The 13,670-nt window shown below is 25.0% G+C and overlaps 7 protein-coding genes across 7 annotated transcripts, besides 6 other annotated features; 4 read left to right on the forward strand and 3 right to left on the reverse strand.

Moving 5' to 3' along the window:
- The first annotated feature begins 244 nt into the window (after positions 1–244).
- Positions 245–767: a repeat region.
- Positions 768–1,296: 529 nt separating this feature from the next.
- Positions 1,297–1,454: a repeat region.
- Positions 1,455–1,600: 146 nt separating this feature from the next.
- On the forward strand, positions 1,601–2,152 carry EHI_031350 (60S ribosome subunit biogenesis protein NIP7; the record flags this gene model as incomplete). The annotated part of the gene is made up of 1 exon (XM_649001.1): positions 1,601–2,152. The coding sequence occupies one exon, from the start codon at positions 1,601–1,603 to the stop codon at positions 2,150–2,152; it is 552 nt and encodes a 183-aa protein (XP_654093.1).
- A 90-nt stretch (positions 2,153–2,242) lies between these two features.
- Positions 2,243–2,818: a repeat region.
- A 161-nt stretch (positions 2,819–2,979) lies between these two features.
- EHI_031360 (lecithin:cholesterol acyltransferase domain-containing protein) lies at positions 2,980–4,299 on the forward strand (the record flags this gene model as incomplete). The annotated part of the gene is made up of 1 exon (XM_649002.1): positions 2,980–4,299. One exon carries the CDS (start codon positions 2,980–2,982, stop codon positions 4,297–4,299), a length of 1,320 nt encoding a protein of 439 aa, XP_654094.1.
- Positions 4,300–4,420: 121 nt separating this feature from the next.
- On the forward strand, positions 4,421–7,438 carry EHI_031370 (uncharacterized protein; the record flags this gene model as incomplete). Its single annotated transcript, XM_649003.1, has 1 exon — positions 4,421–7,438. One exon carries the CDS (start codon positions 4,421–4,423, stop codon positions 7,436–7,438), a length of 3,018 nt encoding a protein of 1,005 aa, XP_654095.1.
- A 66-nt stretch (positions 7,439–7,504) lies between these two features.
- EHI_031380 (uncharacterized protein) lies at positions 7,505–7,882 on the reverse strand (the record flags this gene model as incomplete). Its single annotated transcript, XM_649004.2, has 1 exon — positions 7,505–7,882. One exon carries the CDS (start codon positions 7,880–7,882, stop codon positions 7,505–7,507), a length of 378 nt encoding a protein of 125 aa, XP_654096.2.
- Positions 7,883–8,081: 199 nt separating this feature from the next.
- Positions 8,082–8,618, reverse strand: EHI_031390 (uncharacterized protein). Its single transcript, XM_649005.2, has one exon. It carries the CDS (start codon positions 8,606–8,608, stop codon positions 8,102–8,104), a length of 507 nt encoding a protein of 168 aa, XP_654097.1. The 5' UTR covers positions 8,609–8,618; the 3' UTR covers positions 8,082–8,101.
- A 100-nt stretch (positions 8,619–8,718) lies between these two features.
- On the reverse strand, positions 8,719–9,282 carry EHI_031400 (40S ribosomal protein S18, putative; the record flags this gene model as incomplete). The annotated part of the gene is made up of 2 exons (XM_647998.2): positions 8,719–9,204; positions 9,280–9,282. The coding sequence occupies 2 exons, from the start codon at positions 9,280–9,282 to the stop codon at positions 8,740–8,742; spliced, it is 468 nt and encodes a 155-aa protein (XP_653090.2). The 3' UTR covers positions 8,719–8,739.
- A 730-nt stretch (positions 9,283–10,012) lies between these two features.
- EHI_031410 (GTP-binding protein) lies at positions 10,013–10,585 on the forward strand (the record flags this gene model as incomplete). Its single annotated transcript, XM_643777.1, has 1 exon — positions 10,013–10,585. One exon carries the CDS (start codon positions 10,013–10,015, stop codon positions 10,583–10,585), a length of 573 nt encoding a protein of 190 aa, XP_648869.1.
- A 910-nt stretch (positions 10,586–11,495) lies between these two features.
- Positions 11,496–12,225: a repeat region.
- A 209-nt stretch (positions 12,226–12,434) lies between these two features.
- Positions 12,435–12,708: a repeat region.
- Positions 12,697–13,223: a repeat region.
- Positions 13,224–13,670: the final 447 nt, after the last annotated feature.

The raw sequence follows: 13,670 nt of genomic DNA on the forward strand, positions 1-13,670 counted from the left end.
AAATGATTTTTGTTAAGTTTTAGTCGTTTTTATATGTATCGTTTTAATTATAGTAATCTTTTTTTAATTCTTTTTCTATTTCAATATAATTTTATTTTAGGTTTTATCGTTCTCATATTCTTTTCTAGTTCTTATCTTTTTTGGTTATTTATAGAAGAAAACTTTATTTCAACAACAAATTATTTATTTCAATTCCTATTTTTATTCATTTATTACAATTTCTTTCATAGAAGGAAAAAAATAGAAGGTGGCATGTCTAAAACACCACACAAACCCTAGTACAAATTCAAGCATCGACTCTTCCAGTTATTTTCTGGTTATGACGGTGTATTTGAATTAGAAATGTATTAGGGAATGCTACAAAAAATGTATTGAGGTATTATGATGAAATATTACATGGTGTAATATAAGGAAGTACTAAAGTGTGGGTAAGACTAAAAGAAAATGAGTCAAAGTAATATAGTGAGAATGAAATAGTCTCTTCTTTCTTTCATAAAATAAAGAAAAAAAGAAAAAGAAAATGTTTAAAATTAAGACAGAAAATAAACAAAAGGTTAAAAAGAAGAATTAAGCAGAAGAAGTTTGAGAAGACATTAATAGGAAAAAATAAAACAAAGAAATATTTTTCTCATATTCCTAGAAAAAGTTAAATGGTCAATTAAACAAAAAGATTACTCTTTTTTAAACAAACTCATGAATGGGATTAATCTTCACTTAGCAAAGAAGAATATATGAAAAATCTATTAACACTTAATATACTTATTTTTCTTTTATTTATTTCATAAAATGTTTGAATAACATAATTTGAAAAGTTGTATGTTTACAAATCATTAAAAAGAAGAAGAACATTAAAAATAACTAGTTGATAAAATTACGTTTTTAATCACAGGAATTATCAAATTAAGTGTTATCACCAAAATAACAATCTTTGTTGTGATTAAATACTCCGTCCAATTATTTCTAATTAACACTGAACTTGAACAAAATAATTGTTAAAGGTTTTATTCATTGAATCACCAAAGAAATAATGAACCATTCAAACATAACCACAACACCTCACTTTTCAATAAAGAATGAGAACTTTCTTGCTTACCATAAACCACCTCAAAAACAAACAGAAAGAATGATAAATAAAAAAACTACATCACTGACTATGTAAAACAAATTATCTGAAATAACTTATTATATAAGAAGTAAGAAACTATAATAGAACAAATTATTTATTTGATATATACATTAACACCTATAAAAGTTAATATGGTGTGTAATTTATGAAAGAAAATAGATAAGTGGATGAAAAGAAAAAAGTCTAAAAACAAATATATCCACAATTAGATTTACTTCAAATTGAGAAGTGAGTATTTGAACTTCTTCAATAAAGAGTATTAGTGATGTAGAGTTTAATGCAAACAAATGGTTAGAATGTTCATCATCGGATATACCACAAGAAATGAGATGAAAAGAAAGACAAAAAAGAAAATTGTGGGATAAATTACAAAAAAAGAAAAAACAAGAAATAGAAAGAAGAAATGGAAGAAAAAACCCTTTAAAAAAACAACAGAAATAAAAACAACTGAAAAGCAAAAGAGAGAAGTGAGGAATGAGACCTTTAACTGATGAAGAAACAAAATCATTTTTTGAGAAACTAGCGAAGTACATTGGCAGAAACATTCGATTTTTAATAGACAACGAAAATGAAGAGTATTGTTTTAGATTACAAAAGGATAGAGTTTATTATGTGAGACTTAGTATTGCAGAACAAGCTACCACAATTGGAAGAGAGAATTTATTATCACTTGGCACATGTTTTGGGAAATTCACTAAAACAGGGAAATTTAAACTTCAAATAACTGCATTACCATATTTAGCACAATATTGTTCATGTAAAATATGGGTAAAACCAGAAGCAGAAACATCATTTTTATATGGAAATCATTTAGTCAAAAACGGAATAAGTAAAATAACAGACAACATGGCAAGAAACATAGGATGTGTTATGTTTAATGAAAATGATATTGCAATTGGCTTTGGAACAACAGCATGTTCTTCAGTTGAATATTCTCGATTAAGTGCAACAGGGATTGTCTGTTATAATCAAGGAGATTTAGGAGAATATTTAAGAGAAGAAGATACAATGATGGTTCAGAATTAAATAAGAAAAAGTGATAAATAACAATCTTGAATGAAAAACAATTTTATTTTTGTTAAATTTTTTTATGTTTTGTTTTTTCATTATTTTGTAGGCATTATCATATTGACTAATAAGAAAATACACTGGAAATAAACAATATAAAAATACAATATGAAACAATGTTCCAATATAAAGACATCACTATGATATTGAACAAACAAATAATACATAAAAATGATGGAAAAGATCACAAAATACCAGACATATATGTATTAGATAAAAAGAACAAAACTGATCTATTATTTGATATGACTATTGTTGAATATCACAATATTAATGGAGCCTATTTGAAGAAAAGAAATAAGTATAAGGAATTAAAGAATATTCTAATGAAAATAGAAAAGTTAAAAGATGACAAAATAATTCCAGTAGTAATCTCAATAAATGGATTAATAAATAAATAAAGTAATAAATTAATTAAAGAATTAAAAATTGACATTGACATCGAGAAAGAAGTAAAAAACCTTGTCATAAAAAACATGATGGATGTCATGGAATACTGCTTCAATCACAACCAAACATACTCCGTAGAGTTGCTTGAAGAAGAAGACGAAGGGACGGGATTAGTCTCCCCTGAGCCAGGAAGAATAGAAGCTAATTCTATTAATACTTAATTAATTGCTTTTTTATTTTTTAATTTATAAGTCATGTAATTTTTTTAGAACAAGAAAAAATTAATAAAACAAAATTAAATAAAAAAAAAAGAAATTGTCTTGTATCTGTCATTTGTCGGGTTTTTGACAATAGAAAAACAATATATATAATCTAGATTTTTATAATTTTATTTGATGAAATTTTTATTACTTCTCATTTCACTATTTACTGTGGCTTTAAGTAAACACGAACGAAAAAAAGTTAAATACTGTGACCAAAGAAGACCAGTATTTTTATTTAATGGAATGCTTGGAAGTACAATAAATGCAAATTTAAATATTCCTGCTACTGAAAAACTTCCTGAATATTGTCCAAGACATGTATCTGATATACCACTTTGGATTTCTTCAGACCTTCTTAACCCACTTACTAGAGATTGTATTCCTGAATACTTAACTTTAAATTATAACAATAAAACACAAACAATGGAAAATATGAAAGGTGTTAATACTTATTATCCAGCTAATACTTCAGTTAGTGGAGTTGCATTTCTTACACCAAAAGATTCATTGTTTTCACAATTAGTTCGAGTCTATGCCGATATTGTTGATAATTTAGAAATGATGGGATATATTGATACTGAAGACCTTCAAGCTGCTGCATTTGATTGGAGATTTATTTCTCAACCAGACTCTTGGAAAAAGGATTTGGTTAACCGAATTGAGTCTACAGTGAAAAATAGTGAGAATAAAGTAGTATTAATTGGACATTCTATGGGTGGTTTGATTATTCATAACTTCTTAGAAAGTATGCCACAAAAGTGGATTGATACATATATATCTAAGGTTATTACAATATCCACACCATGGGCTGGATCAATTAAAGCAGTTAGGGCATTACTTTCAGGTGATAGTCTTGATCTTCCAGAAATTATTTTACCAAGTGACTTTTTCCTTAAAGCTATTAGATCATTTGAGTCTTCATATGGTATGATTCCAAGTTCATTAAATTTCAATAAAAAGGTTTTAAAAATTAATGGTACTAAATACAATGCTACTGCAACCAAAAAGTTAATTAAAAAATTATCAGGTTCTATTCTACCATCATTTGCTGAGAAGCTTATTGAAGCAACAGAAGTTGATTATAAAAAGAAGACAAAACATTGGGAACATTTATGTGTTTTTGGAAGTGAAAAGAAAACAGAGAGTCAATTAGTTTATTCATCTAATTTTACGTTATTAAAAATTGAAACTAATAAAGAAGGAGATGGAACAGTTCAAAAAGAAAGTCTTAAGTTATGTAAAGAAATGGGAGCTGATATTTTAGAAATTGAAGGAGCTGGACATGTTGATATTTTAGAAAATAGAAAATTAATTAAAAAGATTCAAAAGAGTATATGTAAAACACAAGACTATAAAGCAACTCCAATGAACTTTGTTGAAAAAACTGTGAGAGTAGTAGGGAAATTTATTGGAGCTTTATTAAAATTTGTGAATGATTTTCTTGACGACTAAACCAATAAATTTTTTTTTTTTTTTTTGATTTTTGGTTTGAAAATAAAAAAAGGGTTTTCCAATTTTTACAAAGAAAAGAGGAAAAGAGATAAAGAAAGATTCAAATCTTATTATCAATAGAATGGACAGGATTGAGAAGTTAATCATTGATACTCGAACAGTTGAAAAAGATGGCACTAAGTATGAATACATCATTTTAAAGAAAACGCTCCACCCAAAAGATGAACAAACAGAACATCTTATTGAAAAGTTTATAATGAATGATGAAGATAATACAAAACAAGTAAAAGAGTCAAATAAAACAACTGAAACTCCTAAACCTAAAACTATAAAAAAAGAAAGAAGAAATAAAACCCAAAAGAAAAAGACAGAAAGAAATGAGAATGAAGAAGAAAGTTCTACCCAAATTCAAAGAGTATTAACAAAATATGTTCCAGGGTCGTCGGTTGTTTCATTACAAAAAACATTTAAATATTTTGTACCATCAAAAGAGTTGTTCTTTAAAAATTATCCAGAACAGCCAATGTACCTTGTTAAATGGCAAAATTTTTCAATTGTAGAATCTACATGGATTCTTGAGTCAGAAGTAACTAAAAAAATTGATAAACGTGGACTTATTGAGAAATTTAATAAGAGATGGACTTTACCACAAACAGACTCTGTAGTAAAAACAGAACATATATTAAAAGAAGTATTTCCATTAACAGAAGAGTCAGTACCAGCTAATGATTTAGTACCAGAAAAAATTATATTAGAATTACCTCAAAAAGATGAAAATGGATTACCAATTCTTATGTACAGAGTTAAATGGCTAGGAAAAGAATTATTTCTTAGTGATGAATTAAGTTCATTTTTTGAAAAAGAAAGAAATAAAAGTTTACTCCAAAGATGGAGATTTGAACGTGAACCATTTCCATTAGAATTAAATGAATATCAACAAAAAACTATAGATGAAATAAAAAAATGTATTGATGAAAATAATGATATTATTATTTCTGGAGGATTTGGTAAAAGAACAAGTGTACTAGCATTTATATCAGAACAAATGTGTCAGTCAGAGAATGGGGTATCATGTCTGATTATGTGTACCGAAAAGAGAATGGATTATTATAAAAATCAATTACCCTATCTATTTCCTGGTGTTCCATTAACTTTTATTGATCATTTTCCACGTGATGAAAATGTAAAGTCAGTAATTGATATGGAACTATATGATGAAAATAGTAATATTAAACCACAAATTGTTGTATTTTCATGCAAGTCATTTATATTTAAAAGAACTGCTCATTTTAAGTATGGAATAATTGATATTCAAGAACCAAATCATGTAAGTATTAAAAGTACTAGAATTAGTTTATGTGATCGTGTTATTGGAATAACTGATGATGAAAAAGTTTATAATAAAATTAAATTCTTAATGAAAATTAAAGGAAAAGGAGACATTAAAATAATTGAAATACCACAATATGAAGAACCAAAAATTAGTAGTATTTTTGTTTTAATAAAAATGCAACAAAAACAAACTGCTGCATACCTTCAAACAGAAGAAGAAGTTAAAGGATGTGAAGATGTTTCAATAGAGGATATGAGAAGAGTATTATTATTTCCAAGTATATCTTCTTATTCTATTGGTATTAAAGGGGTTAAAATGACTCATGTTCAAAAGATAGTTAATTTCCTTGTTGAAGTAAAGAAAAAAGTAGCAATATTAAGTCCAATTCCTCAATTACTTGAAGCTTTAAAACCATTAATTAAATGTGAATTAATTGGATGGGATAATGAAATAAGTCAAAGTAAACGTATGTGTGAAGAATTTAATAAAAATGAATCTACTAAAATATTGGTTGATACAAATTGTAATTCTCAAGGAGTTGACCTTTCTGGATCAGATTATGTTGTTTTATTAGACAGTGATTATACAGAAGATAAAATTGAAGAGATTAAACAAAAAATGAGAGTTGGAACAACAAAAAATGTTAAGGTGTTATATTTTGTTATTACTGGTACTATAGATGAAACTATTGCAGTTGCTTCAAGAGCTTCATCAATTATAACTAAAGAACAATATTTTTCAATATTATCTACAACAATGATAACTGTAGACCAATTAATTAATGAAATTATTTCAACAACAGAAAAGACAAAAATAATTAAATTAGGAACTGAAGAAGAAATTAAAGAATTTAATGAAGCAAAAGAAAAAGAAATGAAAAGTATAGAAGAAAGGAAAAATAAAGAAAATAAAACTAAGAAGGTTGAAAGAAAAAAAAGAAGAGTTGATGATATTGATATAAAAGATACAAATAAAGAAGAAAGAAAAAGAAGAATTGAAACATTTTTAAATGAAGTAAAAGTAAAAAAATTAAATGAATTAAAAGAAGAAAATGTTTCATTTGTATTAGATGAAGAAACAAAACAATTAATGAAAAAAATACAAGAAAAATTAAAAGAAAAATTTGATGACAATGAAACAGATAAAATAAGTAAAACAATTATTTGTTATTTACTTAGATTTGGAATGAAAATTGATGAAGAGAATATGATAATATTTAATAAATATACAATAGATGTTGAATTATATTCTGAACAAATAATAAAAGAATTGACAATGAGCGACGTTAGTGAAAAAATTAAAACAAATGACTTGATATATAGAAAGATTTTTGAAATAGTTATTAATATGCAAAATAAAATGGAAGAAATTTATGAAGAAGATAAACAAAATCCATGGGATAGTACTTGTGATTTAATATTATTAGAAGAAATTAAAAGAATTGGTTTAGAATGTCCTAAAGTATGGATTAAGAATCCTGTTCTTCAAAATAGTATGATAAAATTTGGTATAAAAACAGAACAAGAACAAATAGCTTTTGTTGAATCAAGATACAAATCATTAATTGGTTTAATTGAAAAGAAAGTCTCAATGGATAATGAATCTAATGAAGAATATCAAGAAAAACGTGATATAAAAGAATGCCAAATTAACAGTACTATGGAACAATCAACTTCTTTTAATAATACGTCTGAACCTTATCAAATACAAAAGAAAATAGAAGAAGAGACTGAAGTTATTCCAGTATCAAATAATCAAGAACCTTCAAACGAACAAGAATTAACAACCCAAGAAAAAAATAATTAAACTCCTTTTTAATTATAATAAAATATTCTTTAATAAAAAAATATATCAAACAAAAATTAACAGCAATTAATATCCATCATTTGCAGGATTTTTTTGAATCAATGAAGGTGTTTCAAATCGTCCTTCATAATTTTTAATTGAAGGTACATTGATACTAAATCCTTTTAAAGCAGCTTTTTGAATAGCCCGTTTATGTTTGTATAAATAACCATTAGGTCCATTATATTCACCATTGTAATAGTCACAAATTTTATTTATTGGATCTGTTGAAGGTTTATCACGAATTGGAGTATGATTAATTTTTAAATAATTAAATGGAGAAGATTTTCTTGTTTTAAGATACATAGCTAACCTATTTATTCTTTGTTGTTCAACATTAAATACATGTTTTAAGTATAAAGGATATGGATCACCTTTTAAAGCACCTTCAGACAAAGTGTTCATTAATTGTTTATTTTGTTTAATTTGAGAATCAATTTGGTTATTATAACCATTAAGTAACTGCTTAACTAATCGTCTTCTTTCTGGTAAAATTGAACCAATAGAAAAAGAAATAAAAAGAAATAAAGGAATTAGACTTTTCATCTGATTTAACATAATATGAATTTTTTTAGTTTTAATAAAAAAATTAAATAAAAAATAAGTCAAATTAAGACAATTTATTTAAAACCACATATCTCCTTCCTTATTTTTAAAAAATCCTGGAAGTTGACCAAAATTCTTTTTATCTTCTGGAGATGATGTGTAATACATTACTGAACTTTTGCTATAACTTCTCATATTTCCTTTATTAACCTTTCGTGTATGCTCATAGTTATATCCATTTCTACCAAAGAAATTACCATTAAGTTCATCACTAACATGTCCAACTTTTTTCATACTTTTTTTAATAGGCTTAGAATATATTGATTGTACTCTTACTGGATGTTTTTGCTTATTATGTCTACCCTTTTCTTTAGTAACTTTCATCATTTTATTAAAATATGAAGCATAAGATTTTTGACCAGGTTGTTGTTGAATAAGAGCAGTAGAAGATGGTTGTTCTTCATCAGCAATGGCATCAACTTGTCTTTTTTGTTCCCCTTTCAACTCATCGATAATTTCTTCTTGTTCAGGAGTAATAGCATAAATATTTAAAACAATAAACAGAAGTAAAATAAATGTTTTCATTGTAAATAATAAAATAAAGTTTTTAGATACAGCAAATTAAGACAATTGTTCTGATGACGTGTTTCATACATTTTGATGAGTTTTGTAATATACTAAAAATAAAAACTAATAACATAAAAAATTCACTTTTATTAAGCTCCTTTAGTTCTAGAAACTCCAACAGTTCTTCCTCTTCTTCCAGTAGTCTTAGTATGTTGACCTCTAACTCTCAATCCCCAATAATGTCTAAGACCTCTATGTGCTCTCATTTTCTTAAGAGCTTCAATATCTTCTCTAAGTCTAGTTTCAACAGCATTAGCAATAAGTTGAGAATCTTTACCATCTTTATTATCTTTTTGTCTGTTCAAGAACCAAACTGGAATTTTATAGTTAAGTGGGTTGTTAAGAATATCAACAATCTTTTCAATTTCTGCTGGTGTCATAAGACCAGCTCTCTTATTGACATCAATACCAGCTCTTTTACAAACAAGGTATGCATATCTTCTTCCACATCCCTTAATACCAGTGAGAGCATATGGAACTTTTCTACGACCATCAAGATTGGTGTTACAAACACGGAGCATGTGTTGGAATTCTGATTCTGAAGTAACAGTAGCCTATTAAATAAATACCATAAACTAAATACTACAACAAAAAGATAAGAGAAAATACAAAAGAAGAAAGAAACAAACCATTTGAGCTCTCCTTTACAAATTTCAAGTTCAAAGGGTTTATCTTTTTCCTTTTCATTTCTTCAAAAAAACGAAAAAATATAACTTTTTATTATTAAATCTAAACTATAAAAAAGAAGTTAAATAAATTATATTAAATAATAAAATTAAATTAAGATATATTTAAACCCTAGAATATTTAAATGAATATCTACGTTTATTATTATTATGTCACTGTGATGAAGCTTTTTATCCAATCCTCTGAATATCGTTGATATTTATCTATGTGGATATTAATGTTGACTTCTGAGTGACTATTCTTTAAAATACAATATTTTATTGAATATTAATTTACCCAATGATGGAAAATATTTGGTCTGATTTATCTTTTGATGATTTATTTCACCAAGATCTCTGAGGGTAAATAAATATTCCATATTTTTCTTTTTTCTTTCTTTTCTTTTTATTTTGAGTTTTTTTATTTCTGTCAATTTTTTAAATAATTCTTTTTTCTTTCTTTTTAAAAAAATAATGTTTTATTAATTTTTTTTTGTTTTTTATTAATATAAAATTATTAAAAAAATATATAATATCATTTTTTTAATATAAGAATATTGTTTATTATAATTTATTTGAAAAAATTTTTTTATTCAATTCATTTTAAATGTTAATATTAATATATTTTTTTTTTGATATTAATGGCAAAAATTTTATAAATATAAAAAAAGAAACTCAAAAATAAAGAAGAAAGAAGATGTGGATATGGGAATGGTTTTGGAATTTATTAGCTGATTTAGGATTAGCATATAAAACGGGGAAGATGTTATTTTTAGGATTAGATAATGCAGGGAAAACGACATTATTACATTTATTAAAAGATGGGAAAGTGTCACAACATATTCCAACACAACAACCAACAATGGAAGAGTTAGTGATGGGGAATATCAAGTTTAATACATATGATTTAGGAGGACATACACCAGCAAGAAAAGTATGGAAAACATATTGTACAGAAGTCGATGCGGTGATATATATTGTTGATTGTGCTGCACCAGAAAGATTTGGAGAGTCTAAGAAAGAATTAGATTCATTATTGAATGATGAAATGTTACAAAACACACCATTTTTGATATTAGGAAATAAAATTGATATTCCAGGAGCAGTTTCCGAAGCACAATTAAGAGAAGCTATGGGATTAACACATACCACAGGAAAAGGAAATGTTACATGTGAAGGAATTAGACCAATTGAAGTTTTTATGAGTTCAATAGTTAATCGACAAGGATATCCAGAAGGATTTAAATGGATTTCACAATACATGAAATAATTTACTCTTTTTTTTTCTATTCAACTTCATTCTCATTTTCATGTTTTTTATTCCTTTCTGTTTTTTATTCCTTTCTGTTTTTCAAATGTTTTATATTAAAAGAGAATAAACAAGAAATAATAAAACAAAAGAAAGATAATTAAGAAAAAGAAACACTTTTCATTAAACATTAAATCAATTGTGGATATGTCAATTCTTTGTTCTTCTTTTATATCAAAAAAGAATAAAAAGAAAAAAAAAGAAAGAAAAAAAAATATAAATAGGAGTTTTTAAGATAAAACTTAGAATATTGAATAATGAGCAAAGAAGATGAAGTTTATGGTTTGTTTATTTAATACCAATTTCACATTGTTACTCATAAATAGAATATTCAACAGAAATGAAAATCGGAGGAATGATGGTTTTTGGAAGTGTGTTCATTGTAGGGCTTATTTTATTAATTGTTTATGTTAAATTATACAAGTCTTTCCATTCTCCTAAAAATTAATTCTTTTCTTTTCTTCTTTTCTTTTATTTATTTTTGAAGGTATAAGACTTAAAAAGTATGTTATTATAAAACTTTCAAATTGTATTAACAGATTATAATAAAAAGAGGGTAAATCTATATAACTAACATTTAAATAATAGAAGAACGTGCTGAGAAAAGGTGTTGTTTTTGTAATAACAATAAACTAACCTTTTTCATAGGAATTACCAACAACCATCCAAGTGCAAATCATAAGAATAATGATTTTAATTATTTCTTTTAGTTTCATTATTATCATACATATTTTATTATAAATTTTATTAAAAATTATACATACTACCCAAAAAGAAGTAGGCGTCATAATATAATAGAAGGTAAGGTATAATAAAAATAATGAAGAGAAAAACAAAAAATTAAATTGGTGTTTACATTCTGATAAAAATCATTGTTCATATGAGAATTTCTTCTCATCTTATCTTCTATTTCTATTCTTCATCATTTCGTTTTTTCTATGTTATTATTGTTATCAGTATAATCTCACATTATCTCATAATGTTTTTCATGTTCTTCAACACTACTTTTATAATAACCACCATAGTATTTAGATTCATTTTCCATTATACGATTTTAATTGAGTCTGTATTAACTAATCCATTTATTGTAATTATAATTATTATAGTTAGTACTATGTTCATTCTTTTAACTTTTCTGATATATTTTAGTAGTTTAGAATATATATTTACATTCTTATCTCATTCTATTGTCATAACAATTATAATTGCATTTTTTTTTTCTTTAAGTCTCTCACATAACTATTAATTCTTTTATGAATATTATCTTCTTGTTTCATTACAACTTTTTAACTCGCTCTAATGATGCAGTTTCTTTTCTATACTCTTTTTTTGATTCATTTATTACCACTAACATCATCTTATTCTTTTTCTCTCTTATTATTTGTAGTGTTTCATCACATAAAATTCATATTTGATCTTCATTTCTCTCCAGATACATTTCAATACTCTATTGTGTTTATACGTACGTTTTTTTCTTTATAATAATGCAGTTCAATAATATAGTATCATTTGTTGCTTTTTTTTTCTTGCATATTAGATATATTGTATATGTAATGTCATGTTAAATAGCTGGTTTTCAAACACTAATGTTTGATACTTTCCATTGAGTATATTCTTTCCTCTCTCCATTATTTTGTTAAAATATATTGCATGACTTTCTCTGATCTGTCATTTTGCTTTCAAATTCATTCATTATTTCATTACATATTTTCATCTTCATTCATTTGTATAATGAGTTTAGAATATTTCTTTCATATAGCTATTGTCTTTAGTTTGTCTTGTTTCAATTTCTATTCTTCGTAAAAAGTCATATTCTCATCCATTTATTCTTCAATACTTTTCATTACATTCTTAATGTATCTTACATTCTTATTCCTTGTAGAATGAAATACTCCTAACTATTTTTATTGATGTTCTTCATATACTAATGATACATTCTTCATACTCTGTTGTATTTCTATGTTTCATTTCTTAACTATTCAACATTTGTTGATATTCACTTCCATTTTAATAGCTTTAAGAGTTTTAAGTATTTTGTGATATGCTTTTCACATTCCTTCATTTATTTCACTTGTTACTTTCATTCTTTTTTCATTAATACCATCCAATACATTTGATATTATTTTCATTTGTAATATGAATAGTAGCGATAAGAGTTAATATCATTGAAATATTCAACATTTCAATTGAACTTCTCCTATTTCTTATTTGTATTTACATCAAATTCATCTTTTGAATATACTTTTTATCATTTCTGTTATTACAAATTTTGTTTGAAGTGTTTTAATGCTATTTTATCTATTTCTTATTTACTGATTCATATACTTTCTTAATAATGTTGAATGAGTATAAATATCTTGTTTTAGTTGCTTCTCATGTGTTTCTTTCAATTAAATTCCATACGCTTCATTCTTTATCTTCAATGCTTCCTCTTTTAACTCAATAATGGATTATGTTTAATTGATATTTTGTTTCATTCTTCATGTGTTGTTTTTCTATATTATTCTTGATGATTGGTGTGAACATTTTCATAATTACATTCAAACAAGTGATTTATCAATACTTCTTTTCTTTGTTCGTATCATTTCCTTTTATATTAATATCATCATCAAAATACTTTATTATTATTTCTTTTTTTTGATCATTTCTTGTATTTCGGGCACGAAAATTAGTAAAGAAAAATGCATCTAAATAATTTACAAAAAAGAAAAAAGATGCAAAAAAATTTGCATCCATAGAATATTCCATTTATTATATTTTGCTCCTAAAATAAATAAAAAGTATGATAAATACAGAATATGTAAATATTTATGTTTATATTTTATTATCAATTGTATTCATTTTGTATGAAATAATAATGAAATAGATGATTTGATGAATCGTATTTATTTTTATTCTTTTTATTCTTTTCTTTATATGTTATTTATCTATCGTATTTTTATATATTTATTTTTATATATTTATTTCTCTGTTTATATTATTTATATCATTGTATTCTTCTTATTATCTATATATTATTATATTATTCTTATTTTATTATTTTTAT

This window comes from Entamoeba histolytica, genomic scaffold (genome assembly GCF_000208925.1).
Source record: "Entamoeba histolytica HM-1:IMSS scf_1104750516749 genomic scaffold, whole genome shotgun sequence".
In the NCBI taxonomy this organism is placed as follows: Eukaryota; Evosea; order Mastigamoebida; family Endamoebidae; genus Entamoeba; species Entamoeba histolytica.